We start from the raw sequence: 21,970 nt of genomic DNA on the forward strand, positions 1-21,970 counted from the left end.
CCTGACACTCAGAAGTCCCAGCATCAATAGCTCAGCTGGTCACATAGCTTGTTATCAGCTGTAGGGAGGGTAGTGAGCTAGCTTGGGGTAGAGACAGGCAGGTGTCCCTGCAATGATTAGGATCACTGGTCACCTGGACCATCCATCCTGACCAAAGGACAGGTCAGGTCCAAGCCTGGGGACTGACACTGCACCTGGGGATGTACTGTACTCCTGGGGACGGATGGCGCATTTGGAATGGATGGTGCACTTGAGGACAGATGGTGTACTTGGGGATGGATGGTACATTTGGGGACAGATGGCGCCCTTGGGGGGACAGATGGCGCCCTTGGGGACAGACGGTGCATTTGGGAATGGATAGTACACTTGGAGGAGGACGGTACTCTTGGGGATGGACAGTGCACTTGGGAATGGACGGTACTCTTGGGGACGGACAATGCAGGTCCCGTTTGGGCACTGCTTCCCCCTGGTCCACCGCCAGCTCCCAGCTACGAATCGTGAGGTCTGCAAGTGCTGAGAACTAGACTTGCTTAGTTTAATTTTGTTGTCAGACAGCGCGCTTCATAATGAAATCCTGAATTGCTGTCTTTTCCTGTGCCCTGTGGGAGTGTGGGTTCAGGAGTTCAGACACCCTAATGCAGGAACAGATGAGATCACAGAGGCAGCCCGGCCCTCCCCCTCCCACGTGGCCACCGCGTGGGGCCAGCTGCCGGGAAATGTGGTTAAGACACCTCCTGCCAGGAAATCGGTCCCCTTTCCATTTTTCCTTTTCATTATATTATAGGGAACATAATCTCATGGTCCACAGGCTGATTAGGGTGCTGGAGGCATTTGGGGAGGAACATGGGGGCTTTACTTCCCGCTGAACAGTGAATAAATGAATCTGCATTGAACAGGTCATAGGATGGGGGTGGACAGGGACGTCACAGACTCCCTGACCCCCACCATGATCCCGTCCCACGGTGAGGACACCGATGGGGTGGCAGGCAGGGAGGGAGAGGCCGAGGGAGACCACGTTTCTGACCAACCAGCAGTTTCACTTCATCCCTGGAACGGGGAGCATCTCAGGGGACATGCTCCCGACACGCAGGGGCATCGTCTGAGGCTGGGTGGAACGTGGCAAGCCGCTTGTTCCACCAGCTTAGCCATTGTGACTCGGTTTCTCCTCCCTGTGAAGAGGGCTCATGCCTGGCGTGCGACACCGCTGTAGCCACTAAGCAAGATTGTAGTGTCACAAATGTAGCGACTTAAAACAGCGGATCTCCATCCTGTCCGTATGGGAGGGAGTCCGGGCACTGCCAGACTGTGTACCCAGCATGCGGTCTCCCAAGCTGAAGCCAGTGGGGCACGGGGTTGCAGTCTCCCTGGAGCTCAGGGCCCTCTCCCAAGCTCGTTCACCTGTTGGCAGGACTCACCGAGCCAATGGGGCCTGGTGCCTGTGGAGGACAGTAGCGGCCATGCACAGTGACTCCCATGCGGCCAGTCCTGGCCACCTCTCCCTCTGACTCCACCTCCCAGGGAGGGGTCTGGAGCCCTGGGGAGGGACCTTCCAGTGAGGCCATGGGGACAGTAGGTCCCCCCAATCTGGAGCACAGGATGAGCATTTTTGGGCATGCTGGAGGTGATCCATGCCCACACAGAGATGTGAGAAATAGCCCTCAGGGACCAGCATGGACAGACTTTCCAGAGCCCACACCACTCATGGACGCTGCCTGGGCCCCACATCAGCCACGCTATGGGCACACAGTTTTGCGTGGTGGAATTTCCTGTACTGTGGTCACCTGGCTGACGTGGTCTCTGCTCCTCTGGCCCCACTGAGAGTTCCGGGCAGGATCCTGCTTTCTGAAGGTCCCGTGTGAGGGCTTGGGATCTGCTCCGCTCTGACCTTGATCTAAGATTCTCTGCTCCCTCGCCTCGGGGGACTGAAATCACGTCTTCGGTTTCTGTCATCTCTTGTTTTTCTTTACTGGGAAAAGCGTGTGCACTGGCTTCCAACTTTTAGCTCTGGATAATGTGATCCCACTCTCACTTCAAAGGGAGGAGCATCACCGGGAGTGAGCAGCTCCCCTCCCAGTATCTGGCCGACATGGACACCTCGGAGGACGATGGCGAGAGCCCCAGGGCTCCCCACGCTGCCTCCCACCCTTGCAGAGGAGGAGGCCACACCCCGTCCCAGAGTCAGGTAAGGCACCTGCGAAACTTTCCTTCCTGCTGATGCTTTGGATGGAGATTTTTTAACCTTCATGCCAAGCTGCTTTGGAGAAATCAAAGCTTTTGATGCTTTCAAGCCGCACGTTTGCCCAGGCCTGTGTAGCAGAGACGCGCGAGCAGTATCATCCAAATGTCCGCTGTCCTGTTGGCATGAAATCCACATAATGTAGAATTCACCGTCCTGAAGCTCATGTTCACTGCACTCAGTGCGTTCACAGCCTTGTGCAGCTGACCCCTCTGTCGGTCCCAAAACGTCACCGCCCCAGAGGGAAGCCGATCCCGTGAGCTCCCATCCGCTCCCTCCAGCTGAGGCGGCCACCGGCCTGCTTCCCGTCTCCGCCATGGGCATCGCATCCAGACAGGAGCGTTCACCACATGATGTGCGTGCCTGGCTTTCTGCATGCAGAGTCACGGTCTCAGGATCCGTACTGTGGCCTGTTCAGTGCTTGGTTCCTCTGGAGGCAGATACTTAGCTTACGCCCCATCAAGCATTCTGTCATTTACAAGAGGAGCAAATACTCCACCATGGTATGCCTTTAGTAGATGTTCCGCAGGTTTTAAGAAAATTTAACTTGACATGCAAAACACGTGTTAAATGAGGGAGACTCACTCACGTTGTAGACCCTGATTTATGATGTAAATCACAAGATTCCTCTGAGTATCCCGGGTTCCCTTCCCTGAATTTAAACCATGGTCCCACTTATAGACAGCAGAGTCAGATGGAAGCAAATACATTTTATGGGAGGAAAGGCCACTACACTTTATACGAGGACAGCCCGACCATAGGCTGATGCATACTCATAGAGACCCTGGCAAGGCCCAGCTCCTACAGAGGAGATCTTGGGATTAGGGCCTTTTGTTAGTGAGCAGCCAGAGGCAGGAAATCAAGAGGAGAGCCCTGCTCTGGATGGAATCCCGGAGGCAGCTCAGCCACGGCTGGTCTCAGGCATGTGTTCAGGAGCGAGGACTGACCCAGGCTCCAGTACGTGGCTCAGAGCTCCTCCTGGGACCCTCAGGGAGACTTGAGGGGTGGGAGGTGCCTCTGGGGATTCTCCCTTCAGGGGACCCAGGGATGGAGCTCAGGCTGTCAGGTGGAAGGAATGACTGATGTTGAGTGTGTTCAGAAAAGGCGGAAAGCAGCTGGGACCCATGAGGCTGTGCTTGGCCCCCTTCTAGACGCAGGTGGGAGGGGCCGCTCTGCAGGGAGCTAGGGCCTTCCCCCGCCCCTTAGCCTTGTGCGCACTCTGACAACCCAGGAGGAGCTTCATCTGACACAGCCCCAGCCCACACATGCCCTAGAACTCCTGCCTGTCACTCTAGCAGCACCATCCATGGCCCTTGGTGACTAATGGAACTACCCAGTGGGACCCACCTAGTGGGACCCGGACTTTGCTGAAGCCTCTGTCCCCAGCAGCAGAGGTGCCAGCACGGGGCGGGACCCCCACTGGGCGGGTGGGGTGCCAGCCCTCCCAAGTCTCAGCGGATGCAGGAAAGGTGAGAGGCTCTTCCAACCTTGATCCTCTGTCCAAGCCTCCGGAAATGGTATCTGCCGAAAAAAAGCAGCAGACTTGTAGAAGGAGCACTTCTTCACATGGCTTTTGAGGAATCGGTGTATGTTTTTTGTTTTAAAATTGGGCTAATGTCAGCAGAACAGGAATGTGAAGTCTCTCCCTCTCCAGAGTCCATGCCCTGAGGCCCAGCTGACTCTATTTCCTGGAGCACTACCCAGAAGCTTCCCACAGCCATGGGCTAGAGGTTCTCTGTGCCCACCTCTGCCTCTGGAAGAAGGGTGCTCTCCCTCTGCCCTGAGCACAGCAGGGTGTGAAAGACCCTGAGAAGGTCTGCAGTGAAAGCCGGCCAGCATTCTCCACCCAGAGTGGCTCACACTTCTTGGGGCCTGGACCCTCTTTTACAGAAGAGTGAGGAAACACTACACAGGAAAGTAACCTTTGATCAGACCAGGGGTCAGCCCCCAGCAGGACTGGGGGATGGTGGTGGAGGGGCGGCGAGGCCAAGGCAGGGACCTCCCTATGTGGCAAAGGCACAGTGGACAGAGGAACCCTGAGTCAGATGACAAGGTGATAAAGACTGGAACTGTCTGTTTTCAGTAAGTTTTTAATTTAACGACTGTAGTAACTTTCAGTAAAACACATTCCCTGACATCTGGCCAGCCCTCCTGGTATGTGCCATCCTTCCTGCCTCCTTGAATGATTCCCTATTTCATGCTTGGAGCTCGTCTCCAACTCCACCTCCCCCAGCCTCTCCCAGAGCACGTGTCCCACACATCTTTGTGTAAAGGCCAAGTGGGCAGCAGGCCAGGTACCCCGGGGAAAACCCAGGGCCGAGCATTCCAGGGGTCCCTGCAAGGGGCTGTGGGTCCTGTTGATGAAGTTCTAGAACCTAGGTGAGGTTTGGTAGGCTGAGGTCCGGAGCTGATGACCAAGAAAGTATTCTTGAGACATCTTTGGTGCAAAATGGTGGTTTATTAAAGGACGGGGACAGGACCCATGGGCAGGAAGAGCTGCTGCCCAGGGTTGTGAGGGATGGCAGGTTCTATACCTTGCGGTTGGGGGAAGGTGAGGGGAAGGAGGTTTCAATGGAGTTTTCATATGCTAAAGAGGGCCTACAAGGTGCCAGGATGTCCCGGGCCTACCGTGGCCTTGCCCTTGCGGCTGGATCAATGTTGTCCTTAGACCAGCCATTAACATTAAGATAGTTGGGAGACTTTTTGGTGGGATGTCACAATCCTGCTATCAATCGTCTTTGTTAGTGAGATTTAGGACATTTGTAAGCCAAGGGAGACCCCTGTCTTGCAGGATTGTGAGCTCTGCAAGTTAATTATTTGCTTATTGTTCGTGGCAGTCAGGGCTGCCTGAGGGACGCTACACAGAGGACTGAGGGGGAGCGGATGGAGAGGGGGTGCAAGGCGCCAGCTTTTGCTATGTCTTCAGCCAGCCCCGTGCTCCCTCATCACTGTCACCCCTCAGCTCTTGTCTCTCCTCTAGCCCCAGATGAGAACAAAAACCCCAGTTCCTTGTCTCGGGGTGATTTTCTTTTTTTCACTCTGGAAGTGACATTTGACAGCAGCTGTGTCAGGCACCGGTGGGTCACCCTCTTCTTCTCAGTGAGGGGGTGGGGTCTTCCGTGCCGGTCACGTGTCCCCGGAAGACGGAAGCCGTCTGTGCGCACTCTCAGCCGGGTATCGATCCCACCTCTCCAGCCCAGGCAGCCAGACGGCGGCTCGGTGACTGGCAGTCGCTCCAAGTCCTCACCCAGCGGTGACGGTGACGTTTCTCAGCTTTTGTATTCTTCTTTGGGCAGCTTTGCCCACTCAAAGCCCTGGGTGATGGGAAGATCAAACCAATTACCTACCGAACAAAGCAAACGCATCCTGTCGCTCAGCGTTTCCCTTTGAAAACAGGGTGAGATTCGGAGGAGATAATGGCAGGAAGGACGCACCTGCCGGGCTTGGAGGAAAGGAAGGATTGATTTTCTCGGGTCTGGTCTGGGCGCTAATAGACTCTGGTGACTCAGGAGAGGAGGAAGTTGTCCTTTTAGTCACTTGAGGCTGTTAGCTGGTGCCTCCTGGCCCAGAGCGACCTGAGGCTCTTGCCAGCTAATGACTTTTAGTTCGAGCAGCCTGGCATAATGAATTAGCGCCTTCCTGTGCCGACCAGGAGTGGCAGTGACCACAGCTACCTTATGGTAGTGACACATCATACCTTTCAGATCCAGCTGCCTCGCTTGCTGAATTTGTCATTCTTCTTGCTCACCCCTTGCCCTCTCTTGTGGTGCCACTCCCAGATTTTACTTGGTGTTCTAGAACTCTCAGTGTCAAAACGGGCCTTGCACTCCCCTTCCCAGGTCCCGTTATGGATGGTGGCCTTAGCTTTCCTTCCAGTTCTTGGGAATTTAGTGCTTCTGCGGTGATGGGCCCCAGATTCCTGCTGATGAGAGTGGGCTCTGTCTGCCGGCCACTCCCTCATCTTGGGGACCCCATTTAGGGTCGGAGGGAAGAACTGTCCTCCCATAGTAAAAGTGTCCCCAAAGGAAAGCTCAGTGTCTTGGTCATGAATGGTGGATCTTTGGCCTGGGTGGCGACAGGATCACAGGAGTGCCCCACCCTACAGACCCTGGTTCACGAGGGCCAGGACTGGCCCCAGCACAGGCACTGGGGGCAAGTAATGGAGACTTCCCCCAGAGCCCTGTCTCTGAGCACAGTGTACACAGAGGACCAGCTGAATGCCAGTCTGTTTGGTGGTCTCAGTGTCTCACAGGCTGCAAGCCCACAGATGCCGACAGAGAAGAGGAGACCCTCAGGAGGAAGCTGGAGGAGCTGACCAGCCACATAAGTGACCAAGGAGCCTCGTCCGAGGAGGAGGGGAGCAAGGAGGAAGAAACCGAACTGGACAGGAGCCCCTCCATCAGGGACCTCCCGGGGGCAGGCCTGGAGGTGAGGCTGCCTGACTGGGCTCGGCAGGACCTGGGCAGAGGCAAGAGCTCTTGACTCCCGGGCCAGGAGGCAAGAGCTTGTGACTTAGCTCCTTTCCCACCCCAGACAGCCAGCCAAGCTCTTGGGGACCCTGGGCCCCAACAAGAGCTGCATGGGAGGCTTAGCCCCCAGCCAGCCAGCTAGTCACCCAGCCCCAAGTTCAGAGGAAAGAATGCCGTAGGATGGGCCCATCTTGGGGAGCGCCCTGCTGTCTCTCCTGCTGGTCGTCACGCTCCATGCCTCCCTCTCCCAGGTGAGCAGGGCTGTGGGCCAGATGTACAGACAAGAAACCATCCCCGGGGACCCTCAGGACCTTGTGCAGCCCAGCAGGACCACAGACAAGGAGCTGCTGGAGCTGGAGGACAGAGTGGCTGTCACAGCCTCAGAGGTTCATCAGGTGGAGAGTGAGGTAACACCAGACCCGGGGGCGGGGGGTCTCCAGGCGGAATCATGGTGGGATTCTGGCAGCTGTGGACAGTGCACCAAAGCTCCAGAACAGGAGCTTGGGGTTTCTGTGGGGATTGCCCACACCACCACCCCTGTTTTCATCCCATTTACCTTGGGGAGAGGCAAGCAGGGTGTTCAGCCCTACAGGAATGATGCTGACGCTTACCCCTCCCTGTCCCAGGAGGAGGGACCTTCTCCAGAAGCAGGCTCCAGTTTTAGGACAAGCCTGGGGTCTGGAGCAGACTCTGACCCGAAGGTCATCCTGTGAGCCCAAGTGTGGGTCCTGGACTCAAACATCAGGAGCCTACAAAGGTCGAAGGACACTGCAGGGTCTCTCAGGGACAGCCAAGATGACTGAGCTCTGCTCTGCCCTCCCCCGGTGTCCCCCAGAGAAAAGAGGGTCTGCCCCTTGGGCTGCAAGGGGAGTCCGCACCCACGGCCCTTTCTCACTTCTGCTCATCAGCAGGTGCCCACCAGGAGTAAGGAGCGTGTCTCCAGAGCTGTGCCTGTTGGGGACAAGCCACCCCGAGGACTTTGTGTTAGTTTATTCCTTCTTGCTCAGAAAATGATTTTCAAACTCCTGAAAATGGCAAGGCACAAAGGCACAGCTGTTGCACTCTTTGATGGAGCCTTGCCTTCATGGAGTTTATGCTTTCGTGGAAGGAGATAGAGGCCAAGCCAATGACCAAGGATTGGTTCTTGAAGCCAGTTGTGCAGAGAGGAAGTGAGGGTGGCTTGGAGGAGCCCCCAGGTGGGCTGCTCAGCAAGGAATATTGCAAGAAGGCAGCAGCACACATGTGTGGAGGTCCTGGGGTGGTCTTGAACTTGGCATGTTCAGGAAGGAGCATTGAAACCCTGAGCCTAGGGCAGACGGAGTGAGGGGGAGAGGGTAGGAGACTGCTGCAAGAGGAGGGCAGAGTCCAGAGAGCCGTTGGAGGGACCAGAATAGGGGTGATGGGGCCTTGATTCTGTTTCCAGAAATTACCTTTGGCTACTGTGGGAGCCAGGGTTGGGGGCCCATTTAAAATGATGCAGGAAGGCAGGCTCTGCCAGACGCCAGTCAAGCCTTTGCCCGTGGTGTAGGCCTGTCTCTTAGAGCTATGGTGACACTGTCCGCTGTCCCTGCCCCTCCTGCCATCCCTGGGGGGAGCCAGATTTCCCGATGTGCCTGAAAGTGTACAGAGCCCCCCTCCTCCTGCATGGGGGTGATCCTTGAAGCAACCCCTCCTCGACAACCATGAAGATACATGAAAATGGGCCCCCAGGAATCGCATCTGTTGGGACCCCATCTTAAGGGGACTGTAAGAAAGCTGGTGAAGGGGAGGCTACTCTTCCTGGACTGTGATGTCAAACTGGTGCATCAGAGTGACGTCCGTGTGTCTGTCCTTTTTCCTGCCAGGTCTCCAACATCAAGTCCAAGATTGCCGCCTTGCAGGCTGCAGGGCTCACTGTGAAGCCTTCGGGAAAGCCCCGGAGGAAATCTAACCTGCCGGTGAGTGCAGGAAGCCCGGCGCCTGGCTTTGGGCCCAGAGCCCCTGCCAGAGCCACCCCCAGGGGCCTGAAACCAACAGGCTGACTGGCCCCCTCCCTTCCCACCCTGCCAGCCTGGCTGGGTGTGACTGAAACAGATTCCCTGGGGACAGCAGGGAGGGGGCTGCCCCCCACCCTCCACAGTAGGTCTGGGACCAACACTCATCCGCCCAGAGTCCAGCTGGGGTCCCCGGAGCCGGTCACACCGGTGGGGCAACCTGGCAGGCAAACGCAGGGTGGTCCCGGGGGAGCCCCAGGTCTGGCTGTAGGAGGTACACAGGACATTTGAACTTCAGATAAATGACGCGTCACTTTCGAGTAGGACTATATCCCCTGCGATACTTGGAGCAGACTTATAAACCGTATTCGTCGTTTCTGAATGTCAAAGCTAACGGGCTGTCCTGTGTGTTACTGGGCTGAACCTGGCAGCCCAGGCCACTGGGCTGGTGAGCTGGGGGCTGACGGGCCTTCCCTGAGCACCTGGCCCCGTGTTTACGGAGAAAGGCCATGCCCCTGTCCCGCCGGTCCTCCTGGGGCGGGTGTCAAACAAGCCACCGTCAGGTACAGGCCTTTTCTTTGCCCCCAGATATTTCTTCCCCGGCTTGCTGAGAGACTGGACCGGAATCCTAAGGATCCGAACGCAGACCCCATGGAGGAGGTATGTGTCGTTCCAAGAGGAAGAGATCGGGGCCACTCTCTGGCAGCACAGCGAGCAGGGAGCTGACACGTGTCAGTGGGGCTGACCCGGACACACCTTGCAGCTCAGCCTGCCCCGCAGGGCGGCTTCCCCAGAGGCACACATGGGGACAGATGGTGTCAGAGCATTGGTTGGGGAAATCCAGGAAAACCCAGATGAGGAGCGGGAAGGTGGGACAGACAGGAGGAGGCCAGCAAGCCTCCCACCTCGGCAGACCCCACGCAAGGTATCTGTGGCTCCCAGTGACGCCCCGGGCATTGTCCTGTGTGGGTCAAGGAGGCCTCATGGACCCCCCCACCAATGCCATCAGTCATGGATGAGGTCTGTTCTGGGCTCTTCTCCCTGGCCCCATGTGGGCTGGCGGGCTCCAGAGGCCTGGGGACAGGCCTACCAGGGGGACGTGGGGGCCAGCTGTGGAAGCATCAGGAGTGCATGCGGTGTTACGGGGCCCGGGGTGTGGGAGACGGTGGCCCTGCTCACAGTGTGCAGGGCATCTCCAAGGTGTAGGCCGTGTGGTTGGGGGTGCGGTTGGAGGCACCCTCCCCAGTACCCCGAAAGAGTGGCGTCTATTCCCAGTCCTGCCTGCTGCCTGATGTCCCCTCGGAGCCACAGTGAACGCGCAGCACTTCTGTGTGTCGTGACAGTGACACTGGTAGCTCTTTAGAGTTAAAAAACTGTGCTTTTCTGAAGGCTTCTTGCATCTGAGGCTTACAAACCTGGTGAGGAAGCATTGCGGTTAACCCTGTTGTCCCAGTGAGCAGACCAAAGCCCAGAGAAGTATAAATGACAGGATAAATGTTGAAGGGGTCTCAGCCCGGGCCCCTGGGCCCTGACCTCCCACCCTCTTCTGGAGGCCCTGGAGCTTTCTGATGGGCTCAGGGAAGCCCAGCCCTGGAGGCCTCTCCAGCAGGCTTTCAGGTGCATCCCCCACACCAGCCAGGCAGAATACCAGGCCAGACGTGGGAAGATTTCCAGGGGAGTGAAGCCACCTGCTCATGGCCAGGAAGGCAGAACAGGGAGAGGACAATCCCATCGCGGAGAGGCAGTCAGCAGGAGTGAGGGTGACGGGAAGGCATGGGGACCAGCAGCCACGGGATTTGGGAACATGTGAGGAGCGGGTAGTCTCCCACTAACCCCAGGAAGGGGCTACTGCCTCATTTTCCAGATGAGTTCAGAGAGGACACACAGTCGTCCACATCATGGGGGTGGGTGGGTGGTGCCTGGACTTGAACCCAGGTCCGTGGGGCTGAAATGTGTGCTCCCCCTGCCCTCCCGCCCACCGCTGACAAAGGTAAGCGTCTCTTTTATGCTCTGATATTTGGTGTTTCATTTATCGATACCGTGCATTTTAATATTGATAAAAGTTCCAATATTGCCAAAGAACAGAAGGCAGCGGACGGAATTCACTAGAATCTGGAAGAATCGTGCGAAGTCCCAAGTTCGCTCCCCGTGTTGCTAAGAATGACAGCAATTCATGATACCCAGAGACGTCTTCTTTCTTCTAGGTGACAGTGGCGCCCTATCTTCTCAGAAGGAAGTTCAGTAATTCCCCGAAAAGCCAAGGTAAGAGTTAGCGGCTTCCCTCATCCCCGCAGGCTGGGAAACGAGCTGGAGAGTATGGGAGTGGCCAGTCGGGGTTCTGCGTTTCTGGGTCATCCCCACGACACAGCGTCTCCTGCCCCGGAGCCTGAAGGGCCCTCCCTGAGCCACCACACCAGCAGGAAGCGCTGCGGTGGCTGGGTGTTCTGGAATTCTCTGCACTGAGGACACAGAGGAGGTGACGCTGGTGTTCTCCATGTTTTGCATTGTAAATGGCTCTCCGGCTTGAGCAGCTCCCGACCCCCTCAGGCAAAGCACAGAACACGACTTAGCTTCCCTTGATGTCTCAGTAGCAACAAGGACATCAGCTTCGCTCAGGGTGAATGGGAGGGAAGGCCTGGTTGCCTTTCCCGTGGTGCTCGGCTGGGCTGCCGGGATATCGTGTGCTGGTGCGTTGCTCCCCTTGCAGCCCGACCACGGGTCACCAGAGGGAAGCAGCCTCCTTTCCGTCAGGGTTTAGTCCCCCCACTGCTCTGCCAGGCCTCTGAGCCGCCATGGCATCTCCTCTTGTCCCTACATCTGAGCTGCCCTCACAACCCCGTCGTTACAGCTCTGCCCACAGCCACGGCCCCAGCACGCAGCTCCCTCTGTGTTCCTCTTCTGCTCCCGAACAATCGTTGGCTCCCACCTGCCGGCAGAATGAGTGGGATTTCTTAGCACAGCCTTCCAGACTCTCACCTTCCAGCCCACACAGGAGCCCTGGGTGAACAAGACACGCTCACAGGCACATGTGGGCATTGATCGCTCTGTGCACACACACACCTCCGTACCTTTGCCTGGGCTGAGCCTTCTGCCCAGAGCCCTCCTCACTCCCTTTCCTACTCACCTCTGCCTTCCGAGGCCAAGTGCATTGTCTCCCCCACCCCAGGAGTTTCTCCACCACCTCCTCAGAGCAGGTCTCTGCACATCCCTGTTTGTGCCCTGCTCTCCTCCATGCAGCTGCCTCTCTGCACCCCAGAGCTCCCTTTCCAGCATTTCCATCAATTTACATTTCCTCCACCAATATATCCCTGTAGCCAGTCAGGTCAGGCCGGAGACAGGGCAGGTCCCGAGACCCTCTGAGGTGAAGCCCCCACTCAGAGCCATGAGGCCACCTGCCAAGGGCCGGGAGGAGGCTCCTGGAGCACATGCACCAGCGCGGGGGGGAGCTTCCAGCAAGTGCCACAGCTCCCACCCAAGTGAGGGCTCCCAGTTGAGCGGGAGGAGCCCAGGTGAGCGCCTGGTGTCCGTCAGAGGCCGATCACCTAGTCCCAGTTCCCCTGGAGCTGGCAGGCTTCCCAGGGGCTGAACAGCCCGGCTGTGGCTGCTGGTCCCCACACGCTGCTCCTGCCACCACAGCCAGTCTCGGCGGAGCGGCTCTCAGCTGTGGGCCAGACATCCATCCCCACATCAGAAAGATTCACTGCCGCATGGCTGGGATCTCTGGGTGAGCAGTTCCCTCCGTAGAGTTTGGTCCGGGAGCAGGAACACGTAGCAAATCCTGGCAACACTTTCTCCACCCAAAACGGAACCCCGAGCTCGTTTGCCAGCCCCCTGCATAAATGCGACCATCAGCCCTCCTTTGTAGCCTCTGCCAGTTTCCATGGAGTAAACCTGTCCGCGGCGGCTGAGGTCAGGCTGCCATGTCACAGAACATGGGGCTGGGCAGAGGAGACGCAGCCCAGCACCCCCTGCACCCCTGCCCCGAGGAGCAGGTACATGTCAGGCGGCCCCCCGACATCTGCGCTGGCTGCCCGCCCCCAGGGTTTGCTCACCTGTGGCTCACAAACAGCTGACTAGGTTGGGAAAACAAATCCCCCTCTACATGACTGAAGCCCTGAGGGGGGGCACCCTCTGTTCTGAGGGGCACAGCATCCCCCCCAGGCCCATGGCACATCACAGAACTGAAGGAAATGCCGTAGCGTTCTGCGTTTCACTCGAAGGAGCATTTCTGCCACCGCCATGAGATAGGGTTTTAACGCTCGCTCCAAGGCAAGGGAGAAAGAATAGCACTAAACTGTGTGTTTTCTCCTGCGCTCCCTGAAGGTAAAGACGGGACCTCCTTTCATCGGCAGTTGGCGTACCGCGGGTCCCTGACACAGAGAAACCCCAACAGCAGGAAGGGGGTGGCCAACCACAGCTTTGCGGTAAGCCCGTCTCCTCCCTCCTGAGGCGTCTTGAAAGCCCCGGGGCCCCTTCTCCAGTTTCCGTGCTGGCGTTAGGACTCCAGAGCAGAGAAAATGGGAGAAGCTAACAGAGTGAAATCAACCAAAGATTTAAAGAAAAATTGAAAACGTTTCTTAAAGATATCAGAATATACCAGTGATATGGGCTCCGCTTACCCTGGGCTGAGTCTCGACTTGGAGAAGGGGACCCTCCGTGACAGAGTACACTGAGGGAAGGGGACCACCCACAAGACAGTGAGAACACTCAGGGGAGGGGACCGTCCATGAGAGGGAGGACACAGAGGAGGGGGCAGCACCCGAGGCAGTGAGGACACACTCCTCAGCCCTAACAGCTCACCCGTGCAGTAAATCTCATTCAGCAAACCACGTGTGCAGATGTTGGGGTCAAGGCTGTCCCCAGGGGCCATGGGAGAGAGCACTCTGCAGAACACCTGGGCTGGCAGCCCCTCACAAGAACTCGGGAAGGCTCCTGCTGCCCTGCGTGGACACCGCCTGTCCAACAGCACCTCACACATGTGGCTCTGTGGCAGCTCAGAAGAGGTCATCTCTGGGGACCTCGAAGTCATGCCCATGTCCTGTGGATGGCCTTGATGACTTGGGGCCGGTGGCTGCAGTCAAGGCCCAAATGCCCCGTTCCCCCCCAGTGGCTGTCCACTCCCACAGGCGCTGTATTCTTTCCTCAAACTCCATTTTTAAAAGGGTTTCCAAGCATCTGACACTAGGGACGCACGAAGGTGGGGAAAGGCTGTTCCTAACTGTGTGAGCTCGTACTGGCAGACGGGGAGGGGTGGCTCGCCATCTTTAGGTCACCCCAACAAGGGGACAAGGACAGGCGTAGGGGTTGCTGGGAAAGGGTAGAGGTGCCTGCGGGCCTGACAGAGGGCTGGTGACCATTAGTAAGAAACTGACCAACAGGGACTTAAAAGTCTAAATGCTTTCAAGTTCGAAAATACCTCCCTGGGTTTCAGAGCCTTAAATTTTCAGATACTTTCTATCTATACGCCCCCTCTGATGAGGGGCAGGTGCCGCTGACCCAGCGTCACAGCTGGGGGAGCAGAGGCAGAGACACTGTGTAGAAGCCCTATGGTGACTGACCAGCACCTTCTGACCAATGTGTACATGTGTCTGTGTTGCTGTGTGCATTCATGTGTATGTGTGTGTACAAGTGTACGTCTGTGTTTGTGTGCCCCTGTGTCTGCGTGTGTGCACCCTTGTATGTAAACACACTCATATGTCTGTGTACGGGCCCACTTGTGTCTGCATGTGTGGACACACTCCTGTCTGTGTGTGCATGTCCACGTATGTCTCTCTGTGTGTGTGCACTCCTGTGTGTGCACCCTCATATGTCTGTGTGCGTGCCCATGTGTCTGTGCATGTGCACACACTCATGTCTGTGTTGCTGTGTGCACTCCTGTGTGTGCAACATGTGTACATCTGTTTGTGCATGCCCATGTGTCTGTGCATGTGCATACACTCATACGTTCGTGTTGCTGTGTGTACTCCTATGTGTGCACACATGTACATCTGTGTGTGTGCCCCATGTCTGTGTGTGTATGCCCACGTGTGTCTCTGTGCATGTGTACATGCCTGTGCATGTGCACACTCATTTATCTGTGTGTGCATGCCCACATATATGTCTGTGTGCACACCCGTCTGTGCACAACTATGTGCGTGTATATTTGTGCTCCACAGAAACCTGTGATGACTCACCAGCCCTGAAGGGGGAGGTTTGTTGGAACAAGATGGAGCAACACAGGGGCCCTGCCCTCACTTCCCCTCTGCCTCACCATCCCGTCCCTCCGTCTTCCCCGTGCTCCGTGGTGCACATGGTTCAGGAGAGACAGGACACAACACCGTCCACAAGGGACCTCCATCTGTGAGGGGACAGCTTTCCCAGACCCTCAGCTCCTCACTCACGTTCACAGACAACTTCTGCCCCCACCTTGCCGGCCTGCTCTGATCCGTGAGAAACATCTAAGCTGACATGTTTTTCCCTTAGGACGGTGTTAAACTTTTTGAAGGACACCCAGAAGAATGTTCTTGGTGTGATCTTTTAGCCCTTTCCCTGCTGGCTCGGTGCTGCACCCTGTGTGTTCCCCACAGGGTGTCAGAGCACAGACAGGCACTCTGTGTGTTTCTCTGTGTGTGCACGCATTCAAGGAAATCGGGTATCAAGATGAATGACTGAGCTCATGGCCAGCTGGCCTCCCCGAGCCCCTCACAGCTATTCTGTGGGTCCCCTGTGGTTCACAGACCGGGAGAAATTCTGCTGTGGTCAAGGGCAGCACGTGCATGGGGCAGCAGGTGGGCCTTTAACCTATGTCCAGGGCAGATGCAGAGGACCTGTGGGAGAGGCAGATGCTGGAGCCCTGCTGTGCAGGTGGGCGAGAGGCTGGGGGCTGGCCTGGGGCTTCCACTGCTACGGTGACGTCCAGCGGGACAGAGGGCCAGGGGCAGTCAGGGATGCCTGCCGGCCACCTCCAGCCACCTGCCATCCACACTGTGCTCAGCTCAAAGTCCTCCATCTGGGACAGTCTGGCATTCACTGTCACTTCTGGGTGTCTATGTGGCTTCAGTTTTCAGAGGAGCCTGCCGCGACCCTTGGGGCTGCCTTGGAGCAGTAACTGTAATTGGAAACACCCCCCCCCAAAACTGAGCAGCGGCACATGCTTCACAGGGACTCATGTGTTTAATCCTTGGATTAAATTTAGGCCCATTTTGTAGAGGAGGACACAGCCCTGAGTGTGAGGCTCCTCTCCTGCAGCAAAAAGTCACCACGTGATCCTCTTACTTTCTAAAGTGACTTTGGGCCAGCTTTGACGTTTCTCTTTTAAACTGCCTGGTGTTTGTGTTCAAATGAAACGGGAGCCGGAAGCAGATGGAGGGGTGGTGCCCGGAGCCTTAGCTAGCGAGCCCGTCTTCTGCCCTGACGCTGGACAGAGCCCCACCCCACCACCACACAGACCCTGGACCGCAAGCTTGGCACGTTCACTGAGCCCAAAACACAGCCGCCGCAGAGGAGACGCCGTCCCTGGGCTGGCCCCCGGGGTTCAGGATTCAGCTTCTGGATCGATCCGAACAACCAGGCTACAGATTGTGCTGGACCTGTAGAAAAGACGGATCTGATGCCCCTTCCCGGGATGGAAGCTGCTGAAATACGTAGCTCCTGACTCATTGCTCAATGATGGAAAGGTTCCTACAAATGAAAGGGGATCAGTTTCTTTTTTGGCACACCTCTCCTTATTCCCAAAGTAAGCTAAAGTCACTGTGAGTTCACAGGAGTCAGAGAGACAGCCCGCTGGCCCTGGTGTGCCCCTGAGTGTTGATGGAATAAGACAGTGGGTCCCCTATCCTACTTGCCTGTACCCCAGCCCCTCATGAGCCACATTCCTCCACTGCTAATTTGAGTGCTGACAACTTCAAACTCAAATGTACCAGTCTCCTCTGCCAGAGTGGCCTTCTCGGGTCTGTGAATTGTCCCTGTGCCCATCAGGCGGAGCAGGCATTTGTGCCCTCGGGGGCCCCGCGGAGCACCCCGACAGTGCGGGAGGCCCCGGGATTGGTGCTGATCTGGCGCGTCCTCCGCGAGGTTGCCCGGGACCAAGTCTCTTTCCCCGCCCCCTGCACGGGTCCCTCGAGCCCCCTGGATGCGGCAGCGCCTCTCCATGCCCACTGAGCTCCCTGCCTTCGGGCACCTGTGGGCTGGAAGTGTGGCCAGTACCGCACCAGCGACCAGCCACCACCTCCCCTGGCATCTCCACGTCGCCCCTCCAGCTGAACAGGGTCTCCCCCCCCCTCCCCGCCCCCCCCTGCCGCTCACTGTGCCCACTTGTGTGCACTCCAGCCTTCCGGGGCTCGTCCCGTATTCCTCTCCTTCACCCCACACTCTGTCAGGAGAACCTGGGCCTGTGGAATGTTCCACGAGGTTCTTTCCCATGACATCCGAATATTGCTGCTCACAGACACGTCGGCCCACCTTTTGATAAAGCTGCTGAGTCTCTGACCGTCACGTGGCTCAGTACTGCCTGCGTGCTCACATGTTGGTGACCTTGGCTGTGACTTATGAACTCACAACCCCAGGGAGCGCTGGCTGCTCCAGCTACCGTCCTGTGGGGGCAGCCCAGGGCGTCAGGAGGGTCACCACCCGCCCCACTGCCCAGATCCTCTGGCCTTCCCAACAAGCCCCTGGGAACCTTGAGAGGCCTGTCATCCAAGGCAGGCCAGCCCCGCCTCTTTTCTCCAAAGCCCCCTGCTCCTGCTCCCCCTGAGGACACCCACCCCGTGTGAAGGCCTGGATCCGCCGGTCTGGCCATATCCATGAGCTTCCTTGTTGTCCGTGTTGTTTTTGTGCTACAACACCGGAGCTGCGTACTTGCCGTTTAACCCCCTCTGGGGGAATGGCGACTCCTGGCCTCTGTCCCCGACTTCTGCAGCAGGGCAGAGGGCAAGGGAAGCACACCAGCCTCTCTCGAGTCTGCCCCCACCACCGCTGCCCAGCCACCTGCGTTCTCGGCCACCTTCCACCCCTGCACTGCCTGCCCCTTGCGTGTTCGGAGAGAGGCCTGTCACCCCACGCTAGCGCACAGTCTAGGCAAACCCTTGAAGACATTACAGCTTGGGTAGGTGATGGCAGCCAGCCCAGATCTCCATGGGCCCTGGGGCTGCTCTAACCTATCATCACAGTCTGGGCTGCTTCAGACCAGAGGTTGACTCTCTGTGCCGGAGGCCGGAAGTCCTGAATCTGTGTCCACAGGGCCCCGCTCCCTCCAGAAGCTCCAGGACAGACTCCCTTCTCTGCCCTTTCCAGCCTCGGGGGCTCCCGCTGTCCCGAGCCAGCAGCCGCGTCCTCACAGGGCCCTCTGTGTCAGTCCCCGGTCTCACTCCACCCTTCTCTCACGGGGATGCTTGTCATTGCAGGTAGGACCCATCTCAGTTACCCAGCGTGGTCTTCTCATCTGGAGATCCTTCCCCTAATTACAAGGACCTTTTTCCCAAATAAGGTGGCATTCTCAGGTTCCAGGAGCTCGGAGGAGAGTTTGGGGAGACCCTGTTCAGCCTGCTCCAGCTAAGTGGGGAAACCCATTCTAATCCGCAGCTGATGGAGTGAAACCCCCCATGCAGACCCTCAAAGAGAGCACAGAGCCGGCAGAAGGAGCCCTGCACCCTCGCAGGGGAGTAGCCTCCTCCCCCGCCTCCCAGGGAGCCCCGGGCCCCGGCACACACTTCACTTCTGAGTGTAGCAGCGAGCTCGGGCAGCCAGCCTCCCTCTCTGCCCTGTCCTGCAGCACAGCCACACTGCCCCTGCCCTCCTGGCCCCATGGACACCCCACCCCCCGGTGCCTGTCCTTCCTCACCCAGTAGCAGACTTAGCTCTCCCTGCACCCATCAAGGCCTGAACACCCGTTTTATGCAAGTAAGCCTCCGGTTCCACCAGTTTAGAGAAGAGAGATGGGGGCTCAAGGCACGGAGTGGCCCTGGCCAGACACCCCAGAGCCCAGCCTGTGCTGACATAGCAGAAAGCTTCAGGAACAATGGCTGGGCTCATGTGACCTTGCCAAGCGGTAACTTGGGGGCCCGAGCATAGGAAAATCCCACACCTGTGGGGTCCTCAGCAGTCGGGGTTCCACCCAGAAATGGACACAGAGTCACTGTGCTGCCAGTGTTCGGGGGCTGTTGGGCATGAGCGACCACCTTCCCCAAGGCAGTGGCCTGTGGAGAGCCCAAGGCATGCACGTGATCAGCGTTCCCCAGGCAGAGAGAGGAAAGGCTCCGTAGGGCTGTGATGGTCATAATTTCAAAGGGCCCCCAAACCGCCCACTCTGTGCCAGCTTTTCCAGGGCTCACACGACTGCTCACATGCCGAGGTTATGTCCCTGGCTCGGGGAGGGCTTCCTTGGGAATAAAAAAAAAAAAAAAGAGGAAAAATGTCATGAGGAGCTGGAGGCACAGACCTCCTGAAGATCTCTCGGAGTCTCAAGTGAGCTTGGAGCAGGCAGCCAGGGGCACTCTGCCCAGGTCACCTCGTGTCTGATCCATTGTGGTCCAGGCCCAGGCACCCACAGCGCACCCGGGGGTCAGTGCTCTTCCACCACAGTGACAGAGCAAGGCACAATTCTGTAGGTCTCTGCAGCACGGAGTGGAAACACCCACTTCACAGGGGCCAGATAACCCACCCCAAAGCCACGCTAAAACTCTTGTGCTTGCTTTCTGATCCCCAGGCTCTTGGCATCCAGCGCGCGGGCCAGCTGTGGGACCTTTAAGCAGGCCCCCAATGCCCATAACATCAGAGCTGTTTTTGCACAGAATTATTATGACCTATGAGCTGTCTGTGTGTTTTGTTGGGAAGAAAACAGAAAATGGAGACCAGCTAAGGCAACAAGAACAGTCAGCGTCATCTCTCATCCAGCAAGCATGTCCGTCCCTCCAGACATCCATTTGGATGTTCACGTTCAATTTAAAACTGCAGGTGACTTCCCTGGCAAGGAGGTGAAGCCCGCCCCGGATGTTACTCCACAGCTGTGACTTCTCAGGAAAGAGCCAGCTCCAGAAAGAAGACTTTACTCCCTCCTACTGCCCAGATTCCCCTGCAGTTGCCCCCAGTGAAGTCCACCCAGAGAGAGAATCCCAAGGCAAGGGTCGTACTGGAGAACGGAGCATTTGACTACATCCCTGCAAAGACAGCAGTCTGTGATGGTCAAATTTATGTACCAGCTTGACTAGGTCATGATGCCCTAATGTTTGACCAAACACAAGTCTAGATGTTGCTGTGACAATGTTTTTTAAGTGTGATTAACATTTACAATTAGCAGCCTTCCAGTAAAGGAGATTCTCCTCTGTAGTGTAGGTGGGCCTCGTCTAATCAGGTGAAGGCCTTCAGGGAGAAAGTTCTCCCAAGAGGGAATTCTGCCCGAGGACTGCCTTTCAACTCCAGCTACAACCTTATCTCTTCCCTGGGTCCCCAGCCTGCCATCCTGCCTTGTAGATTTCAGACTTGCCAGCCCCACAATCACATGAACCAGTTTCTTACATCTCTATACAGACAGACAGACACACACACACACACAATTGGTGCCAATTCTCTGGAGAAAACTGACTCATGCACAGTTCCCACATAAGAGCTGGTCTAATAGTTTCCACACTGGAAACTTAGAAACCCTTTGGGTGGGAGTCATGTATAAACGTTGGAGAACACCATTTCCGTTGATCACAATATGATGCCAGGTTCCCAGAGCCACTGCCCCTTGGGTCAGGAAGATGCTCCCACTACTGCTCATCTCTCACTAAAACTTGATCTCAGCTCTCGGGGACTTTGCTTCCCACATGACACATTCTCGGGGACTTTGCTTCCTACATGACACATACTTGAGAAACAACTTTCTGACTTAAAGATGAGTCCTTTAAAATGTTCTCAAGAATTTGGATTTGCAGTGGGCAGAAGATATGAACAGACATTTCTCCAAAGAAGACATACACATGGCTGACAGACACAGGAAAAAATGCTTGACATCACTTGGAGTCCGAGAAATACAAATCAAAATCACAATGAGATAGCACCTCATATCAGTCAGAATGGCTAAATTTAAGAAGTCAGGAAAAAATATATGGTGGCAAGGATGCGGAGAAAGGGGAACCCTCTTATAATATTAGTGGGAATGCAAAGTGGTGGGGCCACTTTGGAAAACAGCATGGAGGTTCCTCAAAAAGTTGAAAATAGAGCTACCCTACAAACTAGCAATTGCACTACTGGTTATTTACCCTAAAGATACAAATATAGTAATCTGAAGGGGCACATGCACCCAAATGTTTATAGCAGCAATGTCCACAATAGCCAAACTATGGAAAGAGCCTAGATGTCCATCAATGGATGAATAGATAAAGAAGATATGGGAGATATATATATAGATATATATATCTATATATAGAGAGAGAGAGAAAGAGAGAGAGAGAGAGAGAGATAAAATGGAATATTACTCAGCCATCAAAAAGAATGAAATCTTACCATTTGCAATGACGTGGATGGAACTAGAGGGGATTATGCTGAGTGAAATAAGCCAGTCAGAGAAAGACAATTATCATATGGTTTCATTCATATGTGGAATTTAAGAAACAAAACATAGGAACATAGGAGAAGAGAAGGAAAAATAAAATAAGATGAAACAAGATAGGGAGACAAACCATAAGAAACTCTTAGCTCTTGAGAACAAACTGAGGGTTGCTGAAGAGGAGGCGGGTGGGGGGGATGGGGTCACTGGGGGATGGGCAGGCAGGGGCACAGGTGATGGAAGGAGCACTGGGTGTTATACGCTCCTGATGAATCCCTGACGTCTACCTCTGAAACTAATAATACACTACATGTGAATTAAATTGATTTTAAATTTAAAAATTTTCAAAAAAAAGAGTTTGGATTTTCAGAAGGCTTCTATATCAGAGGCAGCTTGGTCGCCGACAGAAAACCCACCCCCCACCAACCACCACGGCCACCCTGCTGCTCGGACTCTGGTGACTCCCTGTCCCCAAGGCCACCTCTTTCCTATCAACACATGTCTCTCTGGGCCCCATGTTTAAGACACAGAGGCCAAAGCCACAGGACTAGCTGCTTCTAGAAATAAGCACCAGGAAGAAGTATTTCGTCAGTCGCTCTTGACACTTATGGAGCACTGCTTCTGCCTCCTGGAGCTGCTTCACACAGCGTACGAGCCAGGTGCCTGAGGACAGCTGAGATGGACTCTCTCCTAGCTTGGGAGGCTGGAAGTCCAAGCTCAAGGTGCTCGCAGTGCTGGTTCCTTCCGGAAGCTCCAAGGGAGAGGCCATGTCCTCCTCTGCCCCAGC

At 56.1% G+C, this 21,970-nt stretch overlaps 1 protein-coding gene across 2 annotated transcripts in view; it reads left to right on the forward strand.

The window, feature by feature from the left end:
* Positions 1-17,295, forward strand: part of MLPH (melanophilin) — a 44,119-nt gene extending 26,824 nt beyond the window's left edge. For both annotated transcript variants that reach the window (XM_044241916.1, XM_044241917.1), the window contains 8 exons: positions 2,037-2,182; positions 6,479-6,664; positions 6,957-7,112; positions 8,550-8,642; positions 9,267-9,338; positions 10,883-10,940; positions 13,002-13,102; positions 14,834-17,295. In XM_044241916.1, coding sequence (XP_044097851.1) covers positions 2,037-2,182; positions 6,479-6,664; positions 6,957-7,112; positions 8,550-8,642; positions 9,267-9,338; positions 10,883-10,940; positions 13,002-13,102; positions 14,834-14,860 — 839 coding nt within the window. In that variant the 3' untranslated portion in view covers positions 14,861-17,295. The remainder of the gene's footprint in view (positions 1-2,036; positions 2,183-6,478; positions 6,665-6,956; positions 7,113-8,549; positions 8,643-9,266; positions 9,339-10,882; positions 10,941-13,001; positions 13,103-14,833) is intronic.
* The last annotated feature ends 4,675 nt before the right edge of the window (positions 17,296-21,970 follow it).

The sequence above is a fragment of the Neovison vison genome, chromosome 3 (genome assembly GCF_020171115.1).
Source record: "Neovison vison isolate M4711 chromosome 3, ASM_NN_V1, whole genome shotgun sequence".
Taxonomy (NCBI): domain Eukaryota; kingdom Metazoa; phylum Chordata; class Mammalia; order Carnivora; family Mustelidae; genus Neogale; species Neogale vison.